This window comes from Silurus aristotelis (assembly GCF_946808225.1).
Source record: "Silurus aristotelis genome assembly, chromosome: 2".
In the NCBI taxonomy this organism is placed as follows: Eukaryota; Metazoa; Chordata; class Actinopteri; order Siluriformes; family Siluridae; genus Silurus; species Silurus aristotelis.
The window spans coordinates 8,389,459-8,417,003 of NC_139575.1; the positions used below are offsets into that span (position 1 = coordinate 8,389,459).

General features: G+C 37.8%; 1 protein-coding gene across 1 annotated transcript; it reads left to right on the forward strand.

The window, feature by feature from the left end:
* Window positions 1–5,265: 5,265 nt before the first annotated feature.
* Window positions 5,266–27,545, forward strand: rgs8 (regulator of G protein signaling 8). The gene is made up of 5 exons (XM_083567808.1): window positions 5,266–5,424; window positions 18,017–18,127; window positions 18,243–18,304; window positions 26,157–26,323; window positions 27,016–27,545. The coding sequence occupies exons 2-5, from the start codon at window positions 18,027–18,029 to the stop codon at window positions 27,208–27,210; spliced, it is 525 nt and encodes a 174-aa protein (XP_083423934.1). The 5' UTR covers window positions 5,266–5,424; window positions 18,017–18,026; the 3' UTR covers window positions 27,211–27,545.

The following is a 27,545-nucleotide window of genomic DNA, read 5'->3' on the forward strand; positions in this document are numbered from 1 at the left end:
GTCTCACCACAGTCCTATAAACTTTCCCTTTCATTCTTGCAGATACCCTACTATCACAAATCACTCCTGTCACTCTTCTCCACCCACTCCACCCTGCCTGCACTCTTTTCTTTACTTCTCTAACACACTCTCCATTACTTTGCACTGTTGACCCCAGGTACCTGAACTCCTCCACCTTCTCCACCTCTTCTCCCTGCAACCGCATCACTCCACTGCCCTCCCTCTCATTCACACACATGTACTCTGTCTTACTCCTACTGACTTTCATTCCCCTTCTCTCAAGCGCATATCTCCACCTCTCCAGGCTCTTCTCAACCTGCTCTCTACTCTCACCACAAATCACAATATCATCTGCAAACATCATAGTCCAGGGAGACTCCTGTCTGACCTCGTCCGTCAACCTGTCCATCACCACTGCAAACAGGAAAGGGCTCAGGGCCGATCCTTGATGCAATCCAACCTTCACCCTGAACCAGTCTGTCGTACCTACTGCACACTTCACTGCCGTCACACTGTCCTCATACATGTCCTGCACCACCCTCACATACTTCTCTGACACACCTGACTTCCTCATACAATACCACAACTCCTCTCTCGGCACCCTGTCGTACGCTTTCTCTAAATCCACAAATACACAATGCAGCTCCTTCTGTCCTTCTCTATACTTCTCCATCAACATCCTCAAAGCAAATAAGGCATCTGTGGTGCTCTTCCTCGGCATGAAACCATACTGTTGCTCACAGATGGTCACCTCTTCTCTCAGCCTGGCTTCCACTACTCTTTCCCATAACTTCATGGTGTGACTGATCAACTTAATTCCCCTGTAGTTACTGCAGGTCTGCACATCTCCCTTATGTTTAAAGATCGGTACCAGCACACTTCTTCTCCATTCCTCAGGTATCCTCTCCCCTTCCAGAATCCTGTTAAACAATCTGGTTAAAAACTCCACTGCCATCTCTCCTAAACATCTCCACGCTTCTACCGGTATGTCATCTGGTCCAACCGACTTTCCATTCTTCATCCTCTTAATCGCTGCTCTCACTTCCTCCTTACTAATCCTATCTCCATCCTGCTTCACCAACTCCACATCCTCCAACCTTCTCTCTCTCTGATTTTCCTCATTCATCAGTTGCTCAAAATACTCCCTCCATCTTCTCAACACACTCTCCTCATTAGTCAACACATTTCCCTCTCCATCCTTTATTGCTCTAACTTGCAGTACATCCTTCCCAGCTCGGTCCCTCTGCCTGGCCAATGGGTACAAATCCTTTTCTTCTTCCTTAGTGTCCAACCTCTTATACAGCTCCTCATATGCCTTTTCCTTGGCTTTCGCCACATCCCTTTTTACCTGCTGCCGCATCTCCTTGTACTCCTGCCTACTTTTCTCATCACTCTGTCGATCCCACTTCTGTTTTGCCAACCTCTTTCCCCTAATGCTCTCCTGCACTTCCTCATTCCACCACCACGTCTCCTTGTCTTGCTTTCTATTTCCAGATGTCACACCAAGTACTTTTCTAGCTGCCTCCCTCATCGCTCCTGCAGTAGTTGCCCAATCATCCGGCACCTCTTCACCACCACCAAGCCCCTGTCTGACCTCTTCCCTGAACCTCACACTACACTCTTCCTCCTTCAGTTTCCACCATCTTATTCTTCTTTCAAACCTTACTTTCCTCCTCTTCTTCTTCGCCTCCAAAACCATCCTACAGACCACCATCCGATGCTGTCTAGCTACACTGTCCCCCGCCAACACCTTACAGTCTCCAATCTCCTTCAGGTTGCATCTCCTACACAGAACATAATCCACCTGTGTGCACCTTCCTCCACTCTTATACATCACCCTATGATCCTCCTTCTTCTTAAAATACGTGTTCACCACTGCCATTTCCATCCTTTTAGCAAAATCTACCACCATCTGCCCTTCCACATTCCTCTCCTTGAAACCATACCTACCCATCACCTCCTCATCACCTCTGTTCCCTTCACCTACATGCCCATTAAAGTCTACCCCAATCACCAATCGTTCTTTCCTAGGTACACCATCTAACACTTCATCTAATTCACTCCAGAATCTTTCCTTCTCCTCCATCTCACAGCCAACTTGTGGAGCATAGGCACTGATGACATTTATCATCATCCCTTCAACCTCCACCTTCACGATCATCACCCTATCAGAAACTCTCTTCACCTCCACTACACTCTTACTGTACTCTTTCTTCAGAATCACCCCTACACCATTTCTCTTTCCATCCACACCATGATAAAACAGTTTAAACCCACCTCCAATGTTCCTGGCCTTACTCCCTTTCCACTTGGTCTCCTGAACACACAGCATATCTACCTTTCTCCTCTCCATTATATTAGCTACCTCTATCCCTTTACCCGTCATAGTACCAACATTTAAAGTACCAACCCGAACCTCTACTCTCCTACACTGCTCCTTTTCCCGCCGTCTCTGTAGACGTCTTCCTCCTCTCCTTCTCCTCCTTCGGCCAACAGTAGCCCAATTTCCACCGGTACCCTGTCGGCTAACAATACCTGTGGCGGTCGTTGTTAACCCGGGCCTCGACCGATCCGGTATGAAATTCTCATTTGTGATCCGCATATTTGATTTGGCACATGTTTTACGCTGGATGCCCTTCCTAACGCAACCCTCCCCATTTACCCGGGCTTGGGACCGGCACTAAGAGTGCAATGGCTTGTGCCCCCCTAATGGCTGGGTTTATTACATAACATATTAAAAAGCTGAATCACAGAAAAGGTAAATTAGGTGCGAATTAATTGTGGTGGAACGAAAATGCTGTGAAATGAATAGAGAAAAGAAAGAGGCATCGTGTCTCAGACAATAGGATGAAACTGTTGAATAACAAACCGAACCAATTTTAAGCCATCTTTTATTCTCTAAAAAAAACATAATGTTCTTTAGGCATCGCTTTTCCATATAAGTATGACCTTAATCTTCCATCAGCCGAGGCATTTGTGTCCAGATTACAGCTTTGTAGCTTTGTGCAAACAGACCGGTCTGTCCTCTGTTTACACGTCACCAATTTATTTTGTCAAAAATGAAAGACTAGTTTGATTTTTTAATTAATTCCAATAGTACAAACAGCTGTCTTTCATACAAATATCTGTCGTGGTGTACTTAGTCTTTGAACTAGTAAACTAGCATAAAATTGTGCATTTAATAGAGACTTATGCACTTTAATAAGGTGCTCAGGTTAAAGATGTTTACAAAAAGCTGTAAAATTATAAGCAAATAAATAAACAAACCAAAATACCACTATAATAACTTCACAGGATAATCTCGATAAAGAAATTAAGTTATTCACACACACTCCAAAGCAAGATTAGGGCATAAAATAGTTTAGAATTGTTAAAATAAAAGTAGTTTAGTGTTATGCTACTATAAAAGCACCAGATGCATTGTCAATCATTATGTGAATTACTGAAAGTAGATTACTATCCGACACAATATCAGAATTAAGTATAGTCTACCTCTGCATATTTTGCACACATACTACACCCTTCTGATCGTCTGGTAGTTTAGTGGTTGCTGATTGGAAAGTCTGGGTTTCAAGCCCCATAATCACCCAGCTGCCACTCTTGGGTCCCCTGAGCATGGCCTTTAATCCTCTGTGCTTCAGGGGCACTGTATCATGGCTGACCCCAGTGTCCTAACATCACTGGGATATGCTAAAAAATAATTTCACTGTGCTGTAAGGTACATACATGTGACAAGTAAAAAGGGCCCCTTCACCCCTTTACAAGGGGAATGCCAACATGGACCCAGTCTTAGAATAACTGTTGTGTTTTTTTTTTTTTTTTTTTTTTTTCAGTTTTGCACTGTTATAAATAGATACATTTGTAATGTATATCTTGCATCTTTGTTTGTTTTCCTTATATTCTTCATTTATGTCATCGGTTGCTTAAAAGATTTACAGAGTAAGAATTTAATTGTATCATGTATCAGAACTGTTCCTGTACATATGACAATACACTCTTAAATATTAAATCTTATTAATAACTATAAATGACTATCATCTGCATCTACTAAGCCCTGGAACAAACCTTACAGATAACAAGAATTCTCTCTCTCTCTCTCTCTCTCTCTCTCTCTCTCTCTCTCTCTCTCTCTCTCTCTCTCTCTCTCTCTCTCTTTCTCACCCTCTGCTCCAACCCTATAAGTCACAGGAAGGCTATGAACCAGAACCATCAATCTCCAAATAAACATTATGAAACTTTCTATTGTTTCCTTTTCCTCTTGAAAAATGTGTCCCATTGTTATGGAATGTACTTAATGCACGTGCTATAATATAAGCGATTAAGTAGTTTCCCTTTCAGACTCTCATTGTTCTTTTCTGACATTAATTAGACCATTTCTTTTAAATAAAAGTGACATTTATTGTTACAGAACAAGTGCATCAATTTCCCCTCTGAAGCATTTCCCTTTCTCTTTCTTTGAAAATGTAAAGCAAACAGATTAATTTTTGACCAACATAAATTTGACACTGGGGACTCTTTCTAAAAATGCAAAATGAGCATATAAAATATATAAATCTAAATGTATTAGATTGGATGCATTTATATATAAAAGTCAGGACTATATTTTGAGCTGCAGTTATAGAAAACAAATCAGAAACCTGAACAGATTTGAGAACAGATACCACGAGGGATTTTGCACTGTGGTATGAGCAATGTTACTGCCTGAAGCAGCCTTATACTGGATTAAAGGGAGGTGGGTATTTCAGTGGAAATGACATGTGCCTGCATGCACAACCGTATTCATCTAAACACGTGTACACGTGCCTAAACTATACCCTATAATCCGGATGACAAATAATAGTCTGCCTCCTTCGGCTGTGATGTGCAGAGCAGAGTGCTTTCTCAAGCATGCTATGAAACGAGGCCAGTGTGTCCTCGGGGTTGGCTTAGGATATGGTCAGTGCCATCAAGAAGGAAATTAGAGGGAGCTGTGCTAAAAGAAGGGTTAGAATGGATATTAAATCCAGTTGTTAGATATAAATGTTACAGGATTTGCAAAACAGTGCTCAGATTTCCCCATTATGTAAATGAAATATATTGTATTATAAATGTTGTATATATTACATACACATACACACACACAAATTTGCATTAGGTGCATGTAACAATGCACTCTTTTCAGCACAGCATTGCTATTTGCATTTCTGAAGAGCCTCGCATGCTCACCGAGCTTCTCGCCCTCTGTTATTTTGCCCACTCCTCTTTCATCCCTCCCTCCTCTCTCTGCTTTCACTACCCCACATTTTCACACTGATGAACACGCCAAGTGCTCGCTGCTACATGTGGGCTCCAGCAGACAGCACGCCTAAGCATCAGTACATCTACATCTCCAAAAAGCCCCAGTAAATCCGTCGCCAATTCCTAAAAACCTGCACACGGATTAAGGTAAGGACTCCATGTTCATCAGCTTGACTCTGATCTTTTTGTGGTGTTTATCTATAATTGTTTAATATGAAAATTATAATCTGCACTGATCTGCTCTGATGTCTTGTGTACCTGCTGTTGCTATGATGGAAAGAGAAGCTCATGTGAGTCTCTGAATAAAATCAGCTTTTCATTATGTTTAGCTTGAAATGCAATATTGTGGATTGTACCATTTGTACCATACAGCCATGCTGATTGCCAAACTCAGTTCGGTTTCGGGTGCTGAACATTAAATGCATGTTTGTATGAAGGGCTCGGGGATTAGTAGGAATAGTAAATGTCAGCAAAAGGAAGTGGCAGAGATCAGGTACCACTTTGATGCACCCACTCATGCCACCTGGAGTTTTTTTAAGCCTGGTAGGGGGGCACTTTTGATTTCGAAAGTGTACACATGATAACTACTCCACCCTTGTTATGTGTGCACTCATGTTACACATGAGATATGTAGAAAGGGTTTATTTTGAAATCTGGTGTAATTGGAAATAATTTATGATCATCATAGCTGATTTCACTCTGGGAAAAGGTATACGCTTAATTTTGCCATTTTTTGGCAAAGTACATTCTTCCAGCAGAGATTGATTGAAGCTTATGATGCACATAAACCTCAGATTTATAACCAGATTTAGAATACGTGTGGCGCCTAAATAATAAAACTCACGATTGGTTGAAAAGTATTCATAACTGTTGGCCTGTTGTTTATATTTGAAGTTTTTCAGTGTGTAAACAGCAAATAAATAAAAATGCAAAATAGTGACATAATATTATTTGAATTATTATTTTTTTTTTCAACTTGCTTTTTTCTATTTATTTAATTATTTGTATAAAATTATTATTATTATTATTATTATTATTATTATTATTATTAATATTATAAATAATGATGATGATAATGTCTGCTTATTTTTTACTTATAAATTATTTCTTTATTATTAATGCCTGAAGGCCAAAACGATGCTGTTTTTCAATTTATTTTTTTCATTAATATTTCATTCCAGTCAGCATTTTTTCCACATTAAACCCAAAGAAAAAAATCTCTCCTCATTCATTAAGCAATAAGTAAGATGTGCCGTCTTTGATATTTACTCTCGAACACTGTAAAGGATTTTTTCACTTTGTACCCATTATATTTTAAAACATCATTGCATTTCTCTATAATTATATATTTTCGTTGAGTTAAAGTCCTGATCACTGTAATCTCTTCACTGCCACATAAACATTATAGCTATTCCTTCCTTTGACATTGTGACTCCTAACTATTAGCATTAAGTTACTATTTATCATCACGTTTTTTTATAATGTTTGAATTTAAGTGATTAAAGATAAATTAATTTAGTTGTTAGTAAACCTCTTCTTCTTCTTCTTCTTTCGGCTGCTCCCATTAGGGGTCGCCACAGCGGATCATCCGTCTCCATACCACCCTGTCCTCTATATCTGCCTCTTTTACACCAACTACCTGCATGTCTTCCCTCACCACATCCATGAACCTCCTCCTTGGCCTTCCTCTTTTCCTCCTACCTGGTGGCTCCATCTTCAGCATTTTTCTACCAATATAATTCATGTCCCTTCTCTGCACATGTCCAAACCATCTCAATCTCGCCTCCCTCACCTTGTCACCAAAACATCCTACATGTGCTGTCCCTCTAATAAACTCATTTCTAATCTTGTCCATCCTCGTCACTCCCAACTAAAACCTCAACATCTTCAGCTCCGCTACCTCCAGCTCCACCTCCTGTTTTTTACTCAATGCCACTGTCTCTAATCCATACAACATCGCAGGTCTCACCACAGTCCTATAAACTTTCCCTCTTATTCTTGCAGATACTCTTCTATCACAAATCACTCCTGTCACTCTTCTCCACCCACTCCACCCTGCCTGCACTCTTTTCTTTACTTCCCTAACACACTCTCCATTACTTTGCACTGTTGACCCCAGGTACCTGAACTCCTCCACCTTCTCCACCTCTTCTCCCTGCAACCGCATCACTCCACTGCCCTCCCTCTCATTCACACACATGTACTCTGTCTTACTCCTACTGACTTTCATTCCCTTTCTCTCCAGCGCATATCTCCACCTCTCCAGGCTCTTCTCAACCTGCTCTCTACTCTCACCACAAATCACAATATCATCTGCAAACATCATAGTCCAGGGAGACTCCTGTCTGACCTCGTCCGTCAACCTGTCCATCACCACTGCAAACAGGAAAGGGCTCAGGGCCGATCCTTGATGCAGTCCAACCTTCACCCTGAACCAGTCTGTCGTACCTACTGCACACTTTACTGCCGTCACACTGTCCTCATACATGTCCTGCACCACCCTCACATACTTCTCTGACACACCTGACTTCCTCATACAATACCACAACTCCTCTCTCGGCACCCTGTCGTACGCTTTCTCTAAATCCACAAATACACAATGCAGCTCCTTCTGTCCTTCTCTATACTTCTCCATCAACATCCTCAAAGCAAATAAGGCATCTGTGGTGCTCTTCCTCGGCATGAAACCATACTGTTGTTTACAGATGGTCACCTCTTCTCTCAGCCTGGCTTCCACTACTCTTTCCCATAACTTCATGGTGTGACTGATCAACTTAATTCCCCTGTAGTTACTGCAGGTCTGCACATCTCCCTTATGCTTAAAGATCGGTACCAGCACACTCCTTCTCCATTCCTCAGGCATCCTCTCCCCTTCCAGAATCCTGTTAAACAAACTGGTTAAAAACTCCACTGCCATCTCTCCTAAACATCTCCACGCTTCTACCGGTATGTCAACTGGTCCAACCGACTTTCCATTCTTCATCCTCTTAATCGCTGCTCTCACTTCCTCCTTACTAATCCTATCTACATCCTGCTTCACCAACTCCACATCCTCCAACCTTCTCTCTCTCTGATTTTCCTCATTCATCAGCTGCTCAAAATACTCCCTCCATCTTCTCAACACACTCTCCTCACTAGTCAACACATTTCCCTCTCCATCCTTTATTGCTCTAACTTGCAGTACATCCTTCCCAGCTCGGTCCCTCTGCTTGGCCAATCGGTATAAATCCTTTTCTCCTTCCTTAGTGTCCAACCTCTTATACAGTTCCTCATATGCCTTTTCCTTGGCTTTCGCCACATCCCTTTTTACCTGCTGCCGCATCTCCTTGTACTCCTGCCTACTCTTCTCATCACTCTGTCGATCCCACTTCTGTTTTGCCAATCTCTTTCCCCTAATGCTCTCCTGCACTTCCTCATTCCACCACCACGTCTCCTTGTCTTGCTTTCTATTTCCAGATGTCACACCAAGTACTTTTCTAGCTGCCTCCCTCATCACTCCTGCAGTAGTTGCCCAATCATCCGGCACCTCTTCACCACCACCAAGCCCCTGTCTGACCTCTTCCCTGAACCTCACACTACACTCTTCCTCCTTCAGTTTCCACCATCTTATTCTTGTTTCAAACCTTACTTTCCTCCTCTTCTTCTTCGCCTCCAAAACCATCCTACAGACCACCATCCGATGCTGTCTAGCTACACTGTCCCCCGCCAACACCTTACAGTCTCCAATCTCCTTCAGGTTGCATCTCCTACACAGAAGATAATCCACCTGTGTGCACCTTCCTCCACTCTTATACGTCACCCTATGATCCTCCTTCTTCTTAAAATACATGTTCACCACTGCCATTTCTATCCTTTTAGCAAAATCTACCACCATCTGCCCTTCCACATTCCTCTCCTTAAAACCATACCTACCCATCACCTCCTCATCACCTCTGTTCCCTTCACCTACATGCCCATTAAAGTCTGCCCCAATCACCAATCGTTCTTTCCTAGGTACACCATCTACCACTTCATCTAATACACTCCAGAATCTTTCTTTCTCCTCCATCTCACAGCCAACTTGTGGAGCATAGGCACTGATGACATTTATCATCATCCCTTCAACTTCCACCTTCACGATCATCACCCTATCAGAAACTCTCTTCACCTCCACTACACTCTTACTGTACGCTTCCTTCAGAATCACCCCTACACCATTTCTCTTTCCATCCACACCATGATAAAACAGTTTAAACCCACCTCCAATGTTCCTGGCCTTACTCCCTTTCCACTTGGTCTCCTGAACACACAACACATCTACCTTTCTCCTCTCCATCATATCAGCTATCTCTCTCCCTTTACCCGTCATAGTACCAACATTTAAAGTACCAACCCGAACCTCTACTCTCCTACACTGCTCCTTTTCCTGCCGTCTCTGTAGACGCCTTCCTCCTCTCCTTCTCCTCCTTCTCCTCCTTCGGCCAACAGTAGCCCAATTTCCACCGGTACCCTGTCGGCTAACGATACCTGTGGCGGTCGTTGTTAACCCGGGCCTCGACCGATCCGGTATGAAATTCTCATTTGTGATCCGCATATTTGATTTGGCACATGTTTTACGCTGGATGCCCTTCCTAACGCAACCCTCCCCATTTACCCGGGCTTGGGACCGGCACTAAGAGTACACTGGCTTGTGCCCCCCTAATGGCTGGGTTAGTTGTTAGTAAACCTGAGGTTGTGTTTTTCTTACAGTAAAGGTTACAGATTCACCATCAGTAACTAAAATCTGAATAATTATTTTGAGTGAAGAATCTTCACTTACTGTAGAATTTACTGTAAATAATTAACTGGAATAAAGAACTTTGATATTTTTAAAGAACATTGCTTAATTCTTAAACACATGTGAGGTAATGGAAATGATCATCAATTAGAAATAAAATAGATAAAGGAGATTGATGATATATATATATATATATATATATATATATATATATATATATATATATATATATATATATATATATATATATATATATATATATATATATATATATATGCATCTCCATAAATTAAAATAACTTTAAAAAGTTGATTCATTTTACAAATTACATTTTTTTGGAATGTGTAGCTCTCATGAAATCCAAAATGAGACAATAATTGGCATGACATTTCAAAATGTCTCACTTTCAAGTTTTGATATGTTATCTATATTCTATTGTGAATAAAATATAAGTTTATGAGATTTGTAAATTATTGTATTACTATTTTATTTACAATTTGTACAGTGTCCCAACTTTATTGGAATCGGATTTGTAAGTTGCTTGAGGTCCAGTCTAAAGTTTGCACAGTCAGTCGTGGTTTGGGGAGTCATGTAATCTGCTGGTGTTGAACCTCTGTGTTTTATCAAGTCCATGGTCAGCACAGCTGTCTACCAGGAAGTTTTAATAGTCATTCATGCTTCCCTCTGCTGACCAGCTTTATGGAGATGCTGATTTCATTTTTCAGCAGGATTTGGCACCTGCCCACACTGCCAAAAGCACCAAAAGTTGGTTAAATGACCATGTTGTTGGTGTGCTTGACTGGCCAGCAAACTCAACAGACCTGAACCCCATAGAGAATCTATGGAATATTGTCATGAGGAAAATGTAAAACAAAAAAACAAAAAATGCAGATGAAGGCCACTGTCAAAGAAACTGCTGAGGTGGTGTGGAAGCCCAGATTTCTTTGACAGCTGAAGGCCACTGTCAAAGAAACCTGGGCTTTCACACCACCTCAGCAGTGCCACAGACTGATCACCTCCATGCCACGCCGAATTGAGGCATTAATTAAAGCAACAGGAGCCTCTTTTAAGTATTGAGTACATATACAGTACATGAACATACTTTCCAGAAGGCCAACAATAAAAATAACTAAAGATATTTTTTTATCAGTCTTAAAACATATTTAAATTTTTGAGATTTTTTTGAGATTTCAATTGATGGGTTTTTGTTAAATGTAAACCAAAATGATCAAAATAAAAAAATTCAATAAACACTTGAAATATATCAGTCTATGTGTGATGAATCTGCATAATATACGAAATTCACTTTTTGTATTGAATTACTAAAATAAATCAACTTTTTAATGATATTCAAATTTATTGATATGCACCTGTATATCATCATCTCTGAAGATCATATGACATTTATATATATATATATATATATATATATATATATATATATATATATATATATATATATATATATATATATATAATGTATATATGCAGCTTCATATAATGCCCCTTTGCAGGAGTAATGATGGAGGGCTTTTGTAAATCCAAAAAAAGCCAAAAAAAAGGGGGATGGAACAAAAAAGTCTCAGAAATAAACTTTAGGATAGAATGTAAATTTAAGCAAATTTAAATGTAAGCAAATTTAACAAGAAAACAAGCCCAACGATCAAAAAGCCCACTGCAGCGTGGAATTGGATTATGTCAATCCACTGCGATGTCTAAATATAGCTCAGCTGACCTTGGTTATAACATTTGGATGAATAGAATATGATTTGATGTAGCAGTAGCTGTCATGGTTCATGGAAAAAGAAAAATGAAAGAGAAAGGAAACGGCATCCATATCCAGAAAAAGAATGAAGAAGCACCATGTGAAGGCGGTGACTTAGCGCTGCTCTGGTTCTGTCATGACATGTGTGTATGCATTTCAGGCAGAAATCGTACCTCAAGGGGTTCAAACTGAACTAAGGACTGATTATACTAAGTTGTTAGTTTTGAATTTTATGTAGTTCCGTCTTCCTTTTTTGTTGTAACAACAGTGTTTCATTTCAGTGTGTACTGCACTGTATATGGGTGGAATAACAATAAAAGTCTACTTGAATTGGCTTGTTCAGAAGGGTCAAGCACTAGTTTTCTGACAAGGTTTTTTTCCCTTGAGACAATATTCCAAACACTCCTGTTCAATACAACTCCAACTCACCTCACACAACTGCCTCCACAGGGCCTGAAGCCTCTCTTCTTTCCTTCACACTCTGTCAGTTTACCCATAGCAAACACACTCTTCATCCAACTCTCTATCTTTATCTCTTATCTATCCACTAGAAGAACACATAAACACACACACACACACACACACACACACACACACACACACACACACACACACACACACAAAACACACACAAAACCACACATTATCTAAAAAGATTCTTGCTTAAGAATTTAAATGACAGCAAGTATCTCTGCTAAAACCACGTACCAATATAATCCATGTGCTGCATTTTAATTTCTGCATTGTCATATTGGTTCCTCTGTCTCACACACACACACACACACACACACACACACACACACACACACACACACACACACACACACACACATAAATATAGCTCTAATCACTAAATCTTCAAATTCTTCTAAAAGTCTCCTTTTCTTCCTTCCTTCTTTGTTTCCTATCATCTATCAATTCATCAATCCATCCATGCATCCATCCATCCATCCATCCATCTATCCATCCATCAATCCATCCTACCTTTTAGCCTTTGTCAAGCTAACAGGTTTGTTGTAATGAACTTGACATATCTGGTTTGTTTGTCGTTTTTTTATGTTTTAGATTTTTTAACTTAAATTGCTAATAGTGAAACAAATGACTAATAGATAATAGATAGATAGATAGATAGATAGATAGATAGATAGATAGATAGATAGATAGATAGATAGATAGATAGATAGATAGATAGATAGATAGATAGATAGATAGATAGATAGATAGATAGATAGATAGATTATAATTTAGAATTAGTACTTTTTATGTAGGTTATAATAGTGTCACTGAGCCAGATTGGTTTGAGACCAGACCAATTCATACTTCCTGTGCACAGAGTCAGGATGAGGTCAGGCAGGAAATCTCAGTTGGATTGTGAACAGTTTAGTAATGGTACATGATGCTTCCTGCAGTCTATTCCATCTGACACAAGCACAGCCACGTAAGTGAGAAAAAAAGCATGGATGCTCTGGTAAAAAAATATAATAAACAAATAGCAAGTGAATGTATGTAAGAGCAATAAACATGAATGAACTTGTTGAGAACTGTACAGAAAGTGAATCAATAGATGGAGGAATAGATTTTATAATCCATTATGCAGATAATTGTTTTGTGAAGGAAACAAATAGTGCAAATAGAACATGGTCACATGTCTGAAGAACATCGGGTCTGAAATATAGTATTCTTGTATTTGCCATTATTTTTATAGTTTGATAGAAAGGTTTTCATTCTGATTATTTAAATCAGCAACTTGTGAACAATGGTAAATGTAATAAAGGCATGGATTCGACCTGACACAGACTCCACTACTGTATAAAGCTGATGAGTCATGCAAGAGCAAATCCATCAGCATAAGTCTAAACACTTTTCAATAGAGGAGAGAAGACTGCCAGAAAATCTGACCTTCTGTACAATGGAGGTAACAGACAATAATAAATTTAATAGTGACCTAGATATTGTGCAACATCTTAAATGTTGACGTCAACAGTTTGCACATTAAATTTTATCCAGTTTTAGATGGATCAACAAACAAACAAATAAATACATGCATACATAAATACATGCATACATACATACATACATACATACATACATACATACATACATACATACATACATACATACATATGTAAATAAATACATAAAAAATACATACATAAAAAATACATAAATAAAAAAAAACTGATTTTTAGAGACTCAAACTTTTGGACCCCACAGTATACATGTGTAATATAATTACTGAAATAATCACTGAAAAAAATTCATATGGTAATTGTATATGAATTACTAGCAGTTAAAAATATAGCAGATTGCAAGAGTTTGACTCTCAGATGCACGATTCAACGTCTTAATTTTGTCTAGGATTGAATTTGTCATCTCCTCTTGTCCAGTGTAAATAATTGCTCAGCCTTGAGATTCCTCTCAGCAAAGAAAGCAGGCTCGAATGCAAAAAATAGCCCAAGTAAAGGAAGGAGATCAGATGGCAAGGCATATTAGCTGTGGAAAGTTGAATCGCAGCAGGAAGCAATCTTACAAGAAAAACTGTCGAAGAATTTTACAGGAGCAGGATTCACAGCCAGAATTCACTGAAGAATGCATTGTACTTCTCAAAGGATGAGTTAACAGTGAAGAATCCCTTTGATGAGTGTGCAGTTCATGCATCATGCATCCTTTGTCACCATCTTTGGGCTATAGACAAAGCTAGCTCTAGACAAGACTATGATGTCAGTTTTTTGCATTCGTAATTTTATGGAGCTATAAGCTATTATAAATACAGCCTAGTTTTAATAAAAAAATTAAAAAAAGAAAGAAAGGTTTTGTCTAATGTACTTTACTACACAGTGAATCTCTTTCTTTGCATATCTCAGCGATGTTGGGAAGCTGGGGTCAGACATGATACAGCACCCCTGGAGCACAGAGGGTTTAGAGCCTTGCTCAAGGGCCCCAAGTGTGTCAACTTGGTGAGATCAGGGATCAAACTACAGATCTTCTGAGCGATAACCCACCAGGCTTAACCTAAACATCCCCACCTACACATTACCTAAACATTGTAGATAAAGATGTTCAGAGATATAGTATATAACATCGTTCCAGGCTGTAAAACAAATAGAGAAATGCAAAAATGTAAAATAGAAATCTAGGACAGCCCACAGGCCATTTGCATGTTACAAAACCAAAAGCTTTAGCCGTGCCAGACAGCTAATGTGCCAAACTGCAAAACAAAACATCAAAGAGAATTCGAGACGTTGCTGGCAAAGCATTATCGCTCTGAAAACGAAGAAGAGGAAATGCTAAGAGGATTTATATCCCTCATGGAGAATTTTAGAACTTGAAAGCACTCATCTTTTTTGGGGGACTCTAAATAAGGCTTGCATTTTTGCTCTAGAGTCTAATACACACAATGGCTTCCCTCTGAGTGTACCACTTTGTCAGAGGACTTTATAAATAGCTCAGCACATGTCCTCAGTATAGGGGGATGATGCCTCGGCCTGAAATATTTAGTTGACTGGAGCAAAATATGGGAAGGATTCAAGATTTCTGACTGTAAAGAAAATGTTTCCATTGTTTCTTATCATCGCTGTGTGTCATTTAATTACCCTGCCATTGTACAAACTCATTTAAAATTAGTTGTGGTTGAATAATATATAATACTGTATAATTTCAAGAGTCTTAGATATTATGTAGCTAACATTATATACATAATATAGCAAGCAAACTTGTAAAGAACTATGGACTAGAGAAGTAATAATTTAGTCTTTAATGTCTTGGATTTCTAATAGGAAGGTCATGAGTTCAAATCCCAGCACCACTAAGCTGGCCTTAAAGCCATTACTGCAGGATTCTTGAGCAAGATTTCATATATAAATGAACCGTTATCAATTAGTTGGGCTGCTTAAGTTATGGGTTAGCGAGACGGCAAGATAACATAGCCGCTTGCTCAAATGGCGAAGAGTACATGATAACCAGCAGCAGGAAAAAATGTGCATTGCAAGTCATCCAAGGCAATGGGAGTATTTTTTATTAAACACAACTAGGAAGACTGAAACCTGAAAGTTATGCAACTGTATAATCCTCATCATGTGAAACCAGTATAGTTTAGTTACGCGCTATTGTGTAAACGGTTTGTTTGCTAACCTTCTGACAGTCAGACTAGATCTCTTCTTCTGTGACCCAAAAGCATCAGGTTGCACAATCAGCTCGCTCACGACATAGTGATGGATTCAATTAAAATGGTGTGAAAGTCAAACACTAAATGTAAAAGCAGCAAATAACAGCAGTAAACAATTACAACTTTAGTCATTGTTGTGGTTTCCAGTGAATGCTTATGTATTTGTACACCAACGCATATTTTTTTCCGTTTTTTTTTTATTAAAACTGTTAGCTTGCAGCGTTTCTTCGTTTTATTCTTTTTTAAAGCATTTGTCTACCACAACAGTTAACTTTTGTGTTATCAAACGTGATTTGCTGAGTCTTTACTACGTTCAAATGCTTGTTTTCAATGTTCTTATATTTAATTTATGCATATACTATTTAATTATTATACAAAATGTTAATAATAATATATTCTAGATGTAAATAATCTGTGTATGTATTTCTTTTTTTTTTTTTTTTTTTTTACCAAAAACTGTCAAAACAATGTTTTGTATTATTTTCTATATTAATTTTTTTTAAGCATTGTTGTCAACTTTCCATCTACAATTATTATTATAAACAATACATTTTTTTTTTTTTTTTTTTTTTTTACAAAAATAAACAGCCCAACATTTGTTTGACAACTTTTTAAAGGATAAATCCTACATGCACTCCTGAACATGCAGTCACTATAAGCTTTAAAATGTCTAAATTAAAGAATGTTTAACTCAATGTGTCTCTTTTGCATTTTTTTTATTACACTTTTATACACAAATACCCTGAATTAGGGTTTTATATATATTTGGGATAACATCTAAGTAAAATAACTTTTTGTATTTAAAAAATTAAAATAAATATAAAAATAATAAATAAAAATAATAATAATAATAATAATAATAATAATAATAATAATAATAATAATAATAATAATAATAATAATAATAATAATAATAATCGTCAGAATAAAACAATAATTAAAATAATCATTAGCTGCAGCCCTACTCATAGACAAGTATCTCATGCAGTGAGAATGAATGCCATTACTATAGCAAGAAACCCAATGAACCCAATTTTTTCTGTTTCATTTTGTGCATTTTTTCAGTGCATTACAGTTTGCCAGGGGATTTGCAACAAAGGCAAATTGTGTGTTTTGTGCAAATACTACTGGTGATAAAATGCAAAAGAATAAATAGTTCATGAAAAAGCTTAACAACGGTTTTAACCTATTTTGGCCAGCCTTTTCTAATATGTCCCACTTTTCTTGGAAAGTCTTTCTTAAAAATATCCCAAATCATATTCTTCTCTTCTGTTAACCAATGTGGAATAAAAACGGAATATAATTGAGCTTATGCAGTTTGCTATACAGATGCAGTTTGCTAGCTCTAGCTAGTGCGCTCTCTGACTATTTAATTAAAGTTTGTAAAAATGCTGACATTGTTTTACACCAGATGGCCCCAGAGTCATCAACTCGAAATCTGATTGGTTAAAGCAGCTTCACAGCTTCAAGCATCATGTACTTTACGCTACAGGTGCATGTATTGTTCATTCTGGACAATGGCCTCACGGTCTATTCATTTGACCCTGGCAACAAATGATGTGATGGCTGAATTATAATTGGATATTGGGAATAATTAAATACATATATATGGGCCAGATCCTTAACTGCTGAGCCAGCACTGTTCCATTAGCAAGAGCAAAGTAGTTGGTTCTATAAATGAGATCATTGTAAGTTGGTCTGGATAAATAACATGAATATTTGAGGGGTTTGATCTTTGGGTAGTCATAATAAAGAAAGTTTAAAGAAAAAAAAAAATATTTTGGTTACTGCACTTATCCATAAGATGTTAAATTAATATATAGCTAATCATTATGAGCCGCATCCTTGGTTCCTGGAACTCTAAATATTTCTTAAATTGTTTATAATATGATTGAATGGTACTGTGAATAACATATTTATTACTCTATTGCTTTCTATGTGTGTACAAGGACAAAGATGAGACCCTTTCATTTTCCAAATGATACAATCCCTTATCCTCTATTGCGGTTTGCTCTTTTCCGCTTTCCTTGACTATATTTCTTTTTTTTTCCAGACATACAGTCATGAAGACGAGACTTGGTTGCCTATCCAACAAATCTGACTCATGCAGTGACATTTCAGAATGTTTACCGCCTCGAACAGTACGATCCAACCGATACCTGAAGTAAGCGATGTCTTCCCTTAAACAAAATAGAATTTATTTAGACAAAAATAACAATTGCATTTCCATACATTTTGTGTAGGATTGTTCTTACCCATCTCTCCTGCATGTTGTTTAGGTTATCAACTGACGAAGTGGCCAAATGGACAGATTCGTTCGATTTTCTCCTGTCAAACAAGTGTAAGTTGCTTAAATAAACTGTAGAAGAACAGTGCAGATGAAGCACCATCTTTGCATTTTTATATTCAATTTTATGTCACAAAAATGAGTACACCCCTCACATTTCAGCAACCTTTTAGTAAATCTTATCAAGGGACAATACTAAAGAAATTAAATGTTATTATGCTTAATTTTGCTGGAAAACTGCCATTTGATGGTTTCTGAAGGAGTGGCATCATGTTCTGCTTCAGAATGTTACAGTACTTGTTGGAATCCCCAGTACCGCAAGCATTCATGCAGCCCCAGACCCTGATGCTGCCACCACCATTCTTAACAGTAGGCAAGACACGGTTTTCTTGGTTCTCCTCACCAGCGCATAATCACACGTTCTAAAAACCATCTAAGCAAAACAAGTTTATCTTAGTCTCATTAGACCACAGGACATGGTTCCAGCAATTGTTGCTCTTGGACAGGTTGTCTTCAACAAACTGTTTGCAGGCTTTCTTGTGAGCCAGCTTCATAAGAGCTTCCTTCTGTAATGATGGGCATGCAAACCGATTTGTTGCAGTGTGTCTGAGCACAGACAAGCGGACCTTCTGCTTCTGCGACCTCTAAAGCAATGCTGCAGCACTCATGCGACTCAACTTCCTTGACTGGCCCTTGCGAGACCTGTTCCGAGTGGAACCCATCTTGAACAAACCTCTGTATGACCCTGTCAACTGTACTGGAACTCAGTTTTAGGGTGTTTTCTTTGTAGAGAGCAACAATTCTAATTCTCAAATCCTCAGAAAGTCTTTGTCATGAGGTGTCAAGTTGAACATCCAGTGGTCAGTATGAGAGAATTGTACTCAAAGCGCCAAATTTTATCTGCTCTAATACAAAATTTGTATGGTCCTGTCAAGCAGACAAAAACATGAACATGATGAATAGTACATGTGGCTTTGCATGGTTAAGCGACATACAGCTGTTATTACTTAGGGTGTACTCACATTTGTTGCCAGCTATTCTGACAATAATGGCTGTATTTTGAGTTATTTTTAGAGGACAGCCAATCTATACTGCTATACAAGCTGCACAATGACTTTTTTGTCAAAAAAACACAAAGTTCTTTTTCTATTGTATTGTGCATTGAGAAGAAAAACTTAGTGTCAATATTCTTTTTTCAAGTGTATATATATATATATATATATATATATATATATATATATATATATATATATATATATATATATATATATATATATATATATATATTCAGTTTAGCGGAAAACCAGATACTGCATGTAGCAATGCTAATGCTTTTATAGAGATAGACACACTTTTTGATGATCAATTATTCAAAGGCATTTGATTAGCAGTACCCGGATGCTATCTTGTTTCTTTTCTTACATTTTAATTATATCCTGATATGTAAAACCACATAATCTAAAAAAGGCTTACTTTTTCAAACCTTATATGAATATGTATACTGTATATTTACAGAAATTACTGCAAAATGTGTTTAAACATAATTATTTTAAACACAGTTCAATAAAGATGTATTTTTAATAGTATGTATGTGGAAGAAATTATTACATAAAAAAATCTACCTACCATGAAAGCTGACCATATACATATAATTAATGTTTTATACAGTAGGTCTCATCAATCACAAACAATTTCAATATTATCATGCCAATTTATGAATGAATAATTGTTACATGAGTCTATGCAGGTAATGTATAAATATATAATTTATTTGTATTTCCTATGCAGAGTCAAGTAAGGAAGACATGGGATTTGTGAGTTCCTGTGTTTTTGAGCCTATGTGCCAGTAATGTCACACTGTCTACAGCAAACAGAATTATTTGTTCCTTGGCTAGCCAGGGGACACAACGCTGTTGTCCTCACCTCTTGATTGTTCTTTTATTGAATTTCCTGAACAACACTATAATTGCATTTCCCAGCAGGGCCATTTGTATACAGTTTAATTGTATCTGCACTAGCTGCTTCTCACGTTCACAGGTCCACAGCAAAAGATGTGAATCTTTGTGCTCATACAAGGCATGTGGCCCAGGCCACATATGTATTTGCATTTAAATCCATTTGTATTTATATCTATCATATACCACATTAGGTAATACTCAAATTTCCAACAACCAAAAAACATTAAATGACAATTCACTTTTATTGAATTTGTGTGAAATATACAGTGCCTTGCAAACATATTCAGACCCCTGACCAATTTTCACAAATTACTCAGTTACCAATCGTGCATATAAGTAAATTCACCTTACACCAGGACACCAAGCACAGCGCCAAAGCATTTTTGGAGTTGATCAAGAACGAAAAAAGATAAATGACCTACAGTGGCCAATATTTAAATTCTGTTGAGCACTATTTGAAAAATCCAGTCCACAAGCATCACTTAACAAACCTGAGCAACCTAGAGCCAATCTGCTGAGACTAATGGGCCAAATCGCTTTGTCACTGTGTGCAAATATGTACACTCTGTATTCCTATTTAATACTCAAACTGTCTTGGTTGTCTCACATTGTCTGTATTGTCTTGTATAGTCTGTTGTGTCTTGTCTTGTCTTCTCTTGTCTATTTTGTCTTGTATAGTCCAAGCTTAATGTATAGTGTTATTTATGTCTGTACTTTTAAGAGTCACTAACGTCTGGAACCAAATTCCTTGTGTTTGCCAATAAACCTGATTCTGATATACAGTATATACAGTGGGTACGGAAAGTATTCAGACCCCCTTAAATTTTTCACTCTTTGTTATATTGCAGCCATTTGCTAAAATCATTTAGGTTCATTCTTCTTCCTCATGAATGTACACACAGCTCCCCATACTGACAGAAAAACACAGAATTGTTGACATTGTTGCAGATTTATTAAAAAAGAAAAACTGAAATATCACATGGTCCTAAGTATTCAGACCCTTTGCTCAGTATTTAGTAGAAGCCCCCTTTTGATCTAATACAGCCAGGAGTCTTTTTGGGAAAGATGCAACAAGTCTTTCACACCTGGATTCAGGGATCCTCTGCCATTCCTCCTTGCAGATCCTCTCCAGTTCTGTCAGGTTGGATGGTAAACGTTGGTGGACAGCCATTTTTAGGTCTCTCCAGAGATGCTCAATTGGGTTTAAGTCAGGGTTTTGGCTGGGCCATTCAAGAACAGTCATGGAGTTGTTGTGAAGCCACTCCTTTGTTATTTTAGCTGTGTGCTTAGGGTCATTGTCTTGTTGGAAGGTAAACCTTCGGCCCAGTCTGAGGTTCAGAGCACTCTGGAGAAGGTTTTTGTCAAGGATATCCCTGTACTTGGCCGCATTCATCTTTCCCTCGATTGCAACCAGTCGTCCTGTCCCTGCAGCTGAAAAACACCCCCACAGCATGATGCTGCCACCACCATGCTTCACTGTTGGGACTGTATTGGACAGGTGATGAGCAGTGCCTGGTTTTCTCCACACATACCGCTTAGAATTAAGGCCAAAAAGTTCTATTTTGGTCTCATCAGACCAGAGAATCTTATTTCTCACCATCTTGGAGTCCTTCAGGTGTTTTTTAGCAAACTCCATGCGGGCTTTCATGTGTCTTACACTGAGGAGAGGCTTCCGTCGGGCCACTCTGCCATAAAGCCCCGACTGGTGAAGGGCTGCAGTGAAGGTTGACTTTCTACAACTTTCTCCCATCTCCTGCCTGCATCTCTGGAGCTCAGCCACAGTGATCTTTGGGTTCTTCTTTACCTCTCTCACCAAGGCTCTTCTCCCCCGATAGCTTAGTTTGGCCGGACGGCCAGCTCTAGGAAGGGTTCTGGTCGTCCCAAACGTCTTCGATTTGAGGATTATGGAGGCCACTGTGCTCTTAGGAACCTTAAGTGCAGCAAAAATCTTTTTGTAACCTTGGCCAGATCCGTGCCTTGCCACATTTCTGTCTCTGAGCTCTTCAGGCAGTTCCTTTGACCTCATGATTCTCATTTGCTCTGACATGCATTGTGATCTGGAAGGTCTTATATAGACAGGTGTGTGGCTTTCCTAATCAAGTCCAATCAGTATAATCAAACACAGCTGGACTCAAATGAAGGTGTAGAACCATCTCAAGGATGATCAGAAGAAATGGAGAGCACCTGAGTTAAATATATGAGTGTCACAGCAAAGGGTCTGAATACTTAGGACCATGTGATATTTCAGTTTTTCTTTTTTAATAAATCTGCAAAAAGGTCAACAATTCTGTGTTTTTCTGTCAGTATGGGGTGCTATGTGTACATTCATGAGGAAAAGAAATGAACTTAAATGATTTTAGCAAATGGCTGCAATATAACAAAAAGTGAAAAATTATAGAGGGGTCTAAAATTGTCATCGTAGGTGCATGTCCACTGTGAGAGACATAATCTAAAAAAAAATATATCCAGAAATCACAATGTATGATTTTTTAACTATTTATTTGTATGATACAGCTGCAAATAAGTATTTTAACACCTGAGAAAGTCAATGTTAATATTTGGTACAGTAGCCTTTGTTTGCAATTACAGAGGTCAAATGTTTCCTGTAGTTTTTCACCAGGTTTGCACACACTGCAGGAGGGATTTTGGCCCACTCCTCCACACAGATCTTCTCTAGATCAGTCAGGTTTCTGGCCTGTCGCTGAGAAACACGGAGTTTGAGCTCCCTCCAAAGATTCTCTATTGGGTTCAGGTCTGGAGACTGGCTAGGCCACGCCAGAACCTTGATATGCTTCTTACAGAGCCACTCCTTGGTTATCCTGGCTGTGTGCTTCGGGTCATTGTCATGTTGGAAGACCCAGCCTCGACCCATCTTCAATGCTCTAACTGAGGTTGTTCCCCAAAATCTCGCAATACATGGCCCCGGTCATCCTCTCCTTAATACAGTGCAGTCGCCCTGTCCCATGTGCAGTAAAACACCCCCAAAGCATGATGCTACCACCCCCATGCTTCACAGTAGGGATGGTGTTCTTGGGATGGTACTCATCATTCTTCTTCCTCCAAACACGTTTAGTGGAATTATGACCCAAAAGTTCTATTTTGGTCTCATCTGACCACATGACTTTCTCCCATGACTCCTCTGGATCATCCAAATGGTCATTGGCAAACTTAAGACGTGCCTGGACATGTGCTGGTTTAAGCAGGGCAACCTTTCGTGCCATGCATGATTTCAAACCATGACATCTTAGTGTTACCAACAGTAACCTTGGAAACGGTGGTCCCAGCTCTTTTCAGGTCATTGACCAGCTCCTCCCGTGTAGTTCTGGGCTGATTTCTCACCTTCTTTAGGATCATTGAGACCCCACGAGGTGAGATCTTGCATGGAGCCCCAGTCCGAGGGAGATTGACAGTCATGTTTAGCTTCTTCTATTTTCTAATGATTGCTCCAACAGTGGACTTTTTTTCACCAAGCTGCTTGGCAATTTCCCCGTAGCCCTTTCCAGCCTTGTGGAGGTGTACAATTTTGTCTCTAGTGTCTTTGGACAGCTCTTTGGTCTTGGCCATGTTAGTAGTTGAATTCTTACTGATTGTATGGGGTGGACAGGTGTCTTTATGCAGCTAACGACCTCAAACAGATGCATCTAATTTAGGATAATAAATGTAGTGGAGGTGGACATTTTAAAGGCAGACTAACAGGTCTTTGAGGGTCAGAATTCTAGCTGATAGACAGGTGTTCAAATACTTATTTGCAGCTGTATCATACAAATAAATAGTTTAAAAATCATATATTGTGATTTCTGGATTTTTTTTTTTTAGATTATGTCTCTCACAGTGGACATGCACCTACGATGACAATTTCAGACCCCTCCATGATTTTTAAGTGGGAGAACTTGCAAAATAGCAGTGTGTTCAAATACTTATTTTCCTCACTGTATATATATATATATATATATATATATATATATATATATATATATATATATATATATATATATATATATATATATATATATATATCCCAAAAGAGCTCAAATTGTTATTACATTATAAGGTGGCTCAACCAAATATGAATGCATTGGGTTAAACCAAGATATATTTTAATTTTTACAAAAATATTTTTTAACCAAAAATATGCACTATACAATATTTTATTTGAGTATTGAAATTATTTAAAATAAGATAATTGGTCAGGTGTCAGAAACTGTATATATTATTAACTATGTGAATGATTTTTCTTAATTCTGCATGAAATTCATTAACAGAAATCTATTAGATTAGATGTAAATTCCTATTACTATTAACGATTATTAATAATTGTGACTCATACTGTATATGACTCAGTGACTGTTAAGGCTTACCCTATGTGTAGATAAATAAAACATTATATTTCTTCTTATACTAAATGAACTTGCAGATTACTCCATTTATTCATTGCAGTTTCACGTTATTAAGCATTTATAGTTATATTTACAGTGCAAAACATTCACAAGATAAGGTTGGTGCGGCTGTCATTTACTTTATAGTAGATAAAAGTCAATCCTTCACCAGTCATTTGGGTTTCTCTGCTTAAAATAATTCAAAATAATAACAAAAAAATGCTCCAGCTGTTACACATTTGCAAAGTACAGAAACCTGAATGTGTGAAAATGTGTGAAAATCCTCTACCTAGGACTTTACTGTGGTGGAAAACTGATATTTTGACACTGGAGACCCCTTTCATAAATGATTAATTGTCCATGTTGTGCCTTTCTGAAAGCTTTATTACAAGAATGAAATTATTTATTAAATAAGGTTTTTCACTTATAAATAATGACACAGTTTAACTGACTAACACTGTATGGTCAAAAGTATTGGGACATCCGCCTTTTCCAGCAATATATGTTTCATATATAGAGTGCACACAATTAAATACAATGTGTTTGGATGTTTGGACCATGCAATTTCCCACTCACTTCAAATCAGACCCAAACCTGTTCTAGCCTCTGTGCACAAAGCGAGCTCCAAAAAAGATATTTTTACACATAAAGATATTGAAAACCTTCAAGAATAAATAGGAACTTTACATCAATATTTCCCTCATGTGAATTAATGAGCACAAATCCTAATAACCACTCTCCAGAATCTAGTGGAGCCTCTTTCCAGAATGGGTGTAAAAACATATGAATCTTGAGTCCACATTCCTTTGTCCATGTAGTGCATTAGGCTTAGAATTTTTTTTTTAATTGTCATTATGGTCATTGTTAATATTCAAGATTGGTGCATAATATACAACAATAACATTAACTCTTTTCCTGCTTTGCGACGTTGTTACACAAGTGTTTGTCAGGCACAAGCTGGGCTAAAAAAAGAGCACTACAACAATATTATATATTTAATATATTTATATTTAAAGACTGTTGATGTGCTACTTTTTTAGATAATACGAACTAATCAGCATACCACATACTGGGATACTGCCACTAAATAAACATCCCCCTAAGTAGGATAAAAAGGTAATAACAAAACCCCAGAAATTCAAGTAGCACAACATGTTCTTCTGACATGTCACTGAGATAAATGAGAACAACAACAACTGTGACCCTGTGAGCATTTCCTAATCCACAGGTGTAAATGCAACACAATAGGACAACATTCAAAATAAAATGCCTGATTATGTTTTTAATGATGATATGATACATAAATGGTTCTGAGTAAAAGCTTATTGTAAGAATCTGAATCAGCACAGTAATGTTCTCATTAACATAAACTGTACAAAGATATGCTCCCATGCTTTATTACGTAGAAAGTGTATGTATATATGTCATCCCCAATAAAGCTCCCATGCTTTATTACGTAGAAAGTGTATGTATATATGTCATTATTTTAAGGTAGAAGGTGTTTTTAAGGTGTATATATAAGGTATAGATAAACTCTGTTTTGACTTTTGTTTGTTTGTGTTTGTTTCATAGATGGTTTGGCAGCGTTCAGAGCATTCCTTAAAACAGAGTTCAGTGATGAGAACATCGAGTTCTGGTTAGCTTGTGAAGACTACAAAAAGATCAAATCACCTGCTAAGCTGGTGTCAAAAGCCAACAAGATCTACAAGGAATTTATTGAAGTTCAAGCACCAAGAGAGGTAAGCTGGGCTACGCTATGGGCTATCACTCTCTAATTAACTGAGAATCCCATTTTACTAATCCCAGTTCTTTTCCGCTTGTAAAATTTCTTTTGAATGTTCTACAAATGTTTGAACCATCATGCATTGGTGTTATAAAGCTAGCTTATGTTAACTAGCTATCTTAGCTATCCATCTAGCTTAAGATATAAACAGTGAGTATAAAAGTTTTGCCCGTGACAGTGATGAGCATTCTTAATAAAATGTCTCAGGTAGCCTCAGGGTAGCTAAGTGGCAAGCATAAATATAATCTTTATATTTTCTAAGCCTTAGATATTTTAAATAAATACACTACATAAATTATTAATTCTTGCCAGTGTATTCTATGTATAATAATCAATAAAAAAAAATATTTTTTCTGAAATAACTTTTTTACGAATCAATATGTTTCTGTCCAGTTGGAATAATGAAGCCCATAATACTGTAGATTGTTGTTTCTTATACCTCAGATGGCAATAAATCTAGCTGAGTTTAACCTGATTTGAAGTTCAGCAACCTCTTTCAAAGAGATAGAACAGAATCATTGTGATTTGGCATTCTGCAAGTCTCTCAAACTGTACTGGAGAAATTTACACTGTTCCTCCAAAAATATTCACTCATATGAAACTTGGTATACACAAATCACTAACTTTATCCTATTTTATCCTTCACAGGTTAACATAGACTTTAAAACTAGAGAAGAGACCAGGCAAAAACTTCTGGAACCAACATCCTCCAGTCTCAATGCGATCCAAACTAAGGTCTACAGCCTCATGGAGAAAGATTCCTACCCTAGGTTTCTTCGATCTAAATTCTACCAAGAGATCGTCAACAGGACAGAGATGCACTGTCAGAGAAAGTCAGTTTAAGGAGGAGTCTCTGTGTTGTTTTTGCTTGTGTTGCTAAAATCCTATTGAGATGTTAGAGCAGACCTTTACGGTTATACATATTGAGTTTGACTGAATATGCATTGTAGAACTGTGAAGCTTGTTTACACTTGAATAGAATACACAGCATAACCTGTTACTTTGCTCCTCTTTCCCAACGCTAATGCAGATGAATTTATGAATTTATGTATGTAAAAGCATGTGGATTGAAACTGATCTTTATTTGTGGTGTAGCAATTCAGAACAGATTTGTGATTTCCTATTATTTTTTTCCTATTCTATTGAGTTTATAACTAAAAATAAATAAATAAATAAAA

What these genes read in the sequence shown, in the direction of transcription:
- rgs8 (XM_083567808.1), top strand. Translation starts at nt 18,027, where the DNA reads ATGAAGACGAGACTTGGTTGCCTATCCAACAAATCTGACTCATGCAGT. An exon ending in CGATCCAACCGATACCTGAA is followed by an intron (nt 18,128 to 18,242) that starts GTAAGCGATGTC and finishes CATGTTGTTTAG; the next exon opens with GTTATCAACTGACGAAGTGG. An exon ending in TTTTCTCCTGTCAAACAAGT is followed by an intron (nt 18,305 to 26,156) that starts GTAAGTTGCTTA and finishes TTTGTTTCATAG; the next exon opens with ATGGTTTGGCAGCGTTCAGA.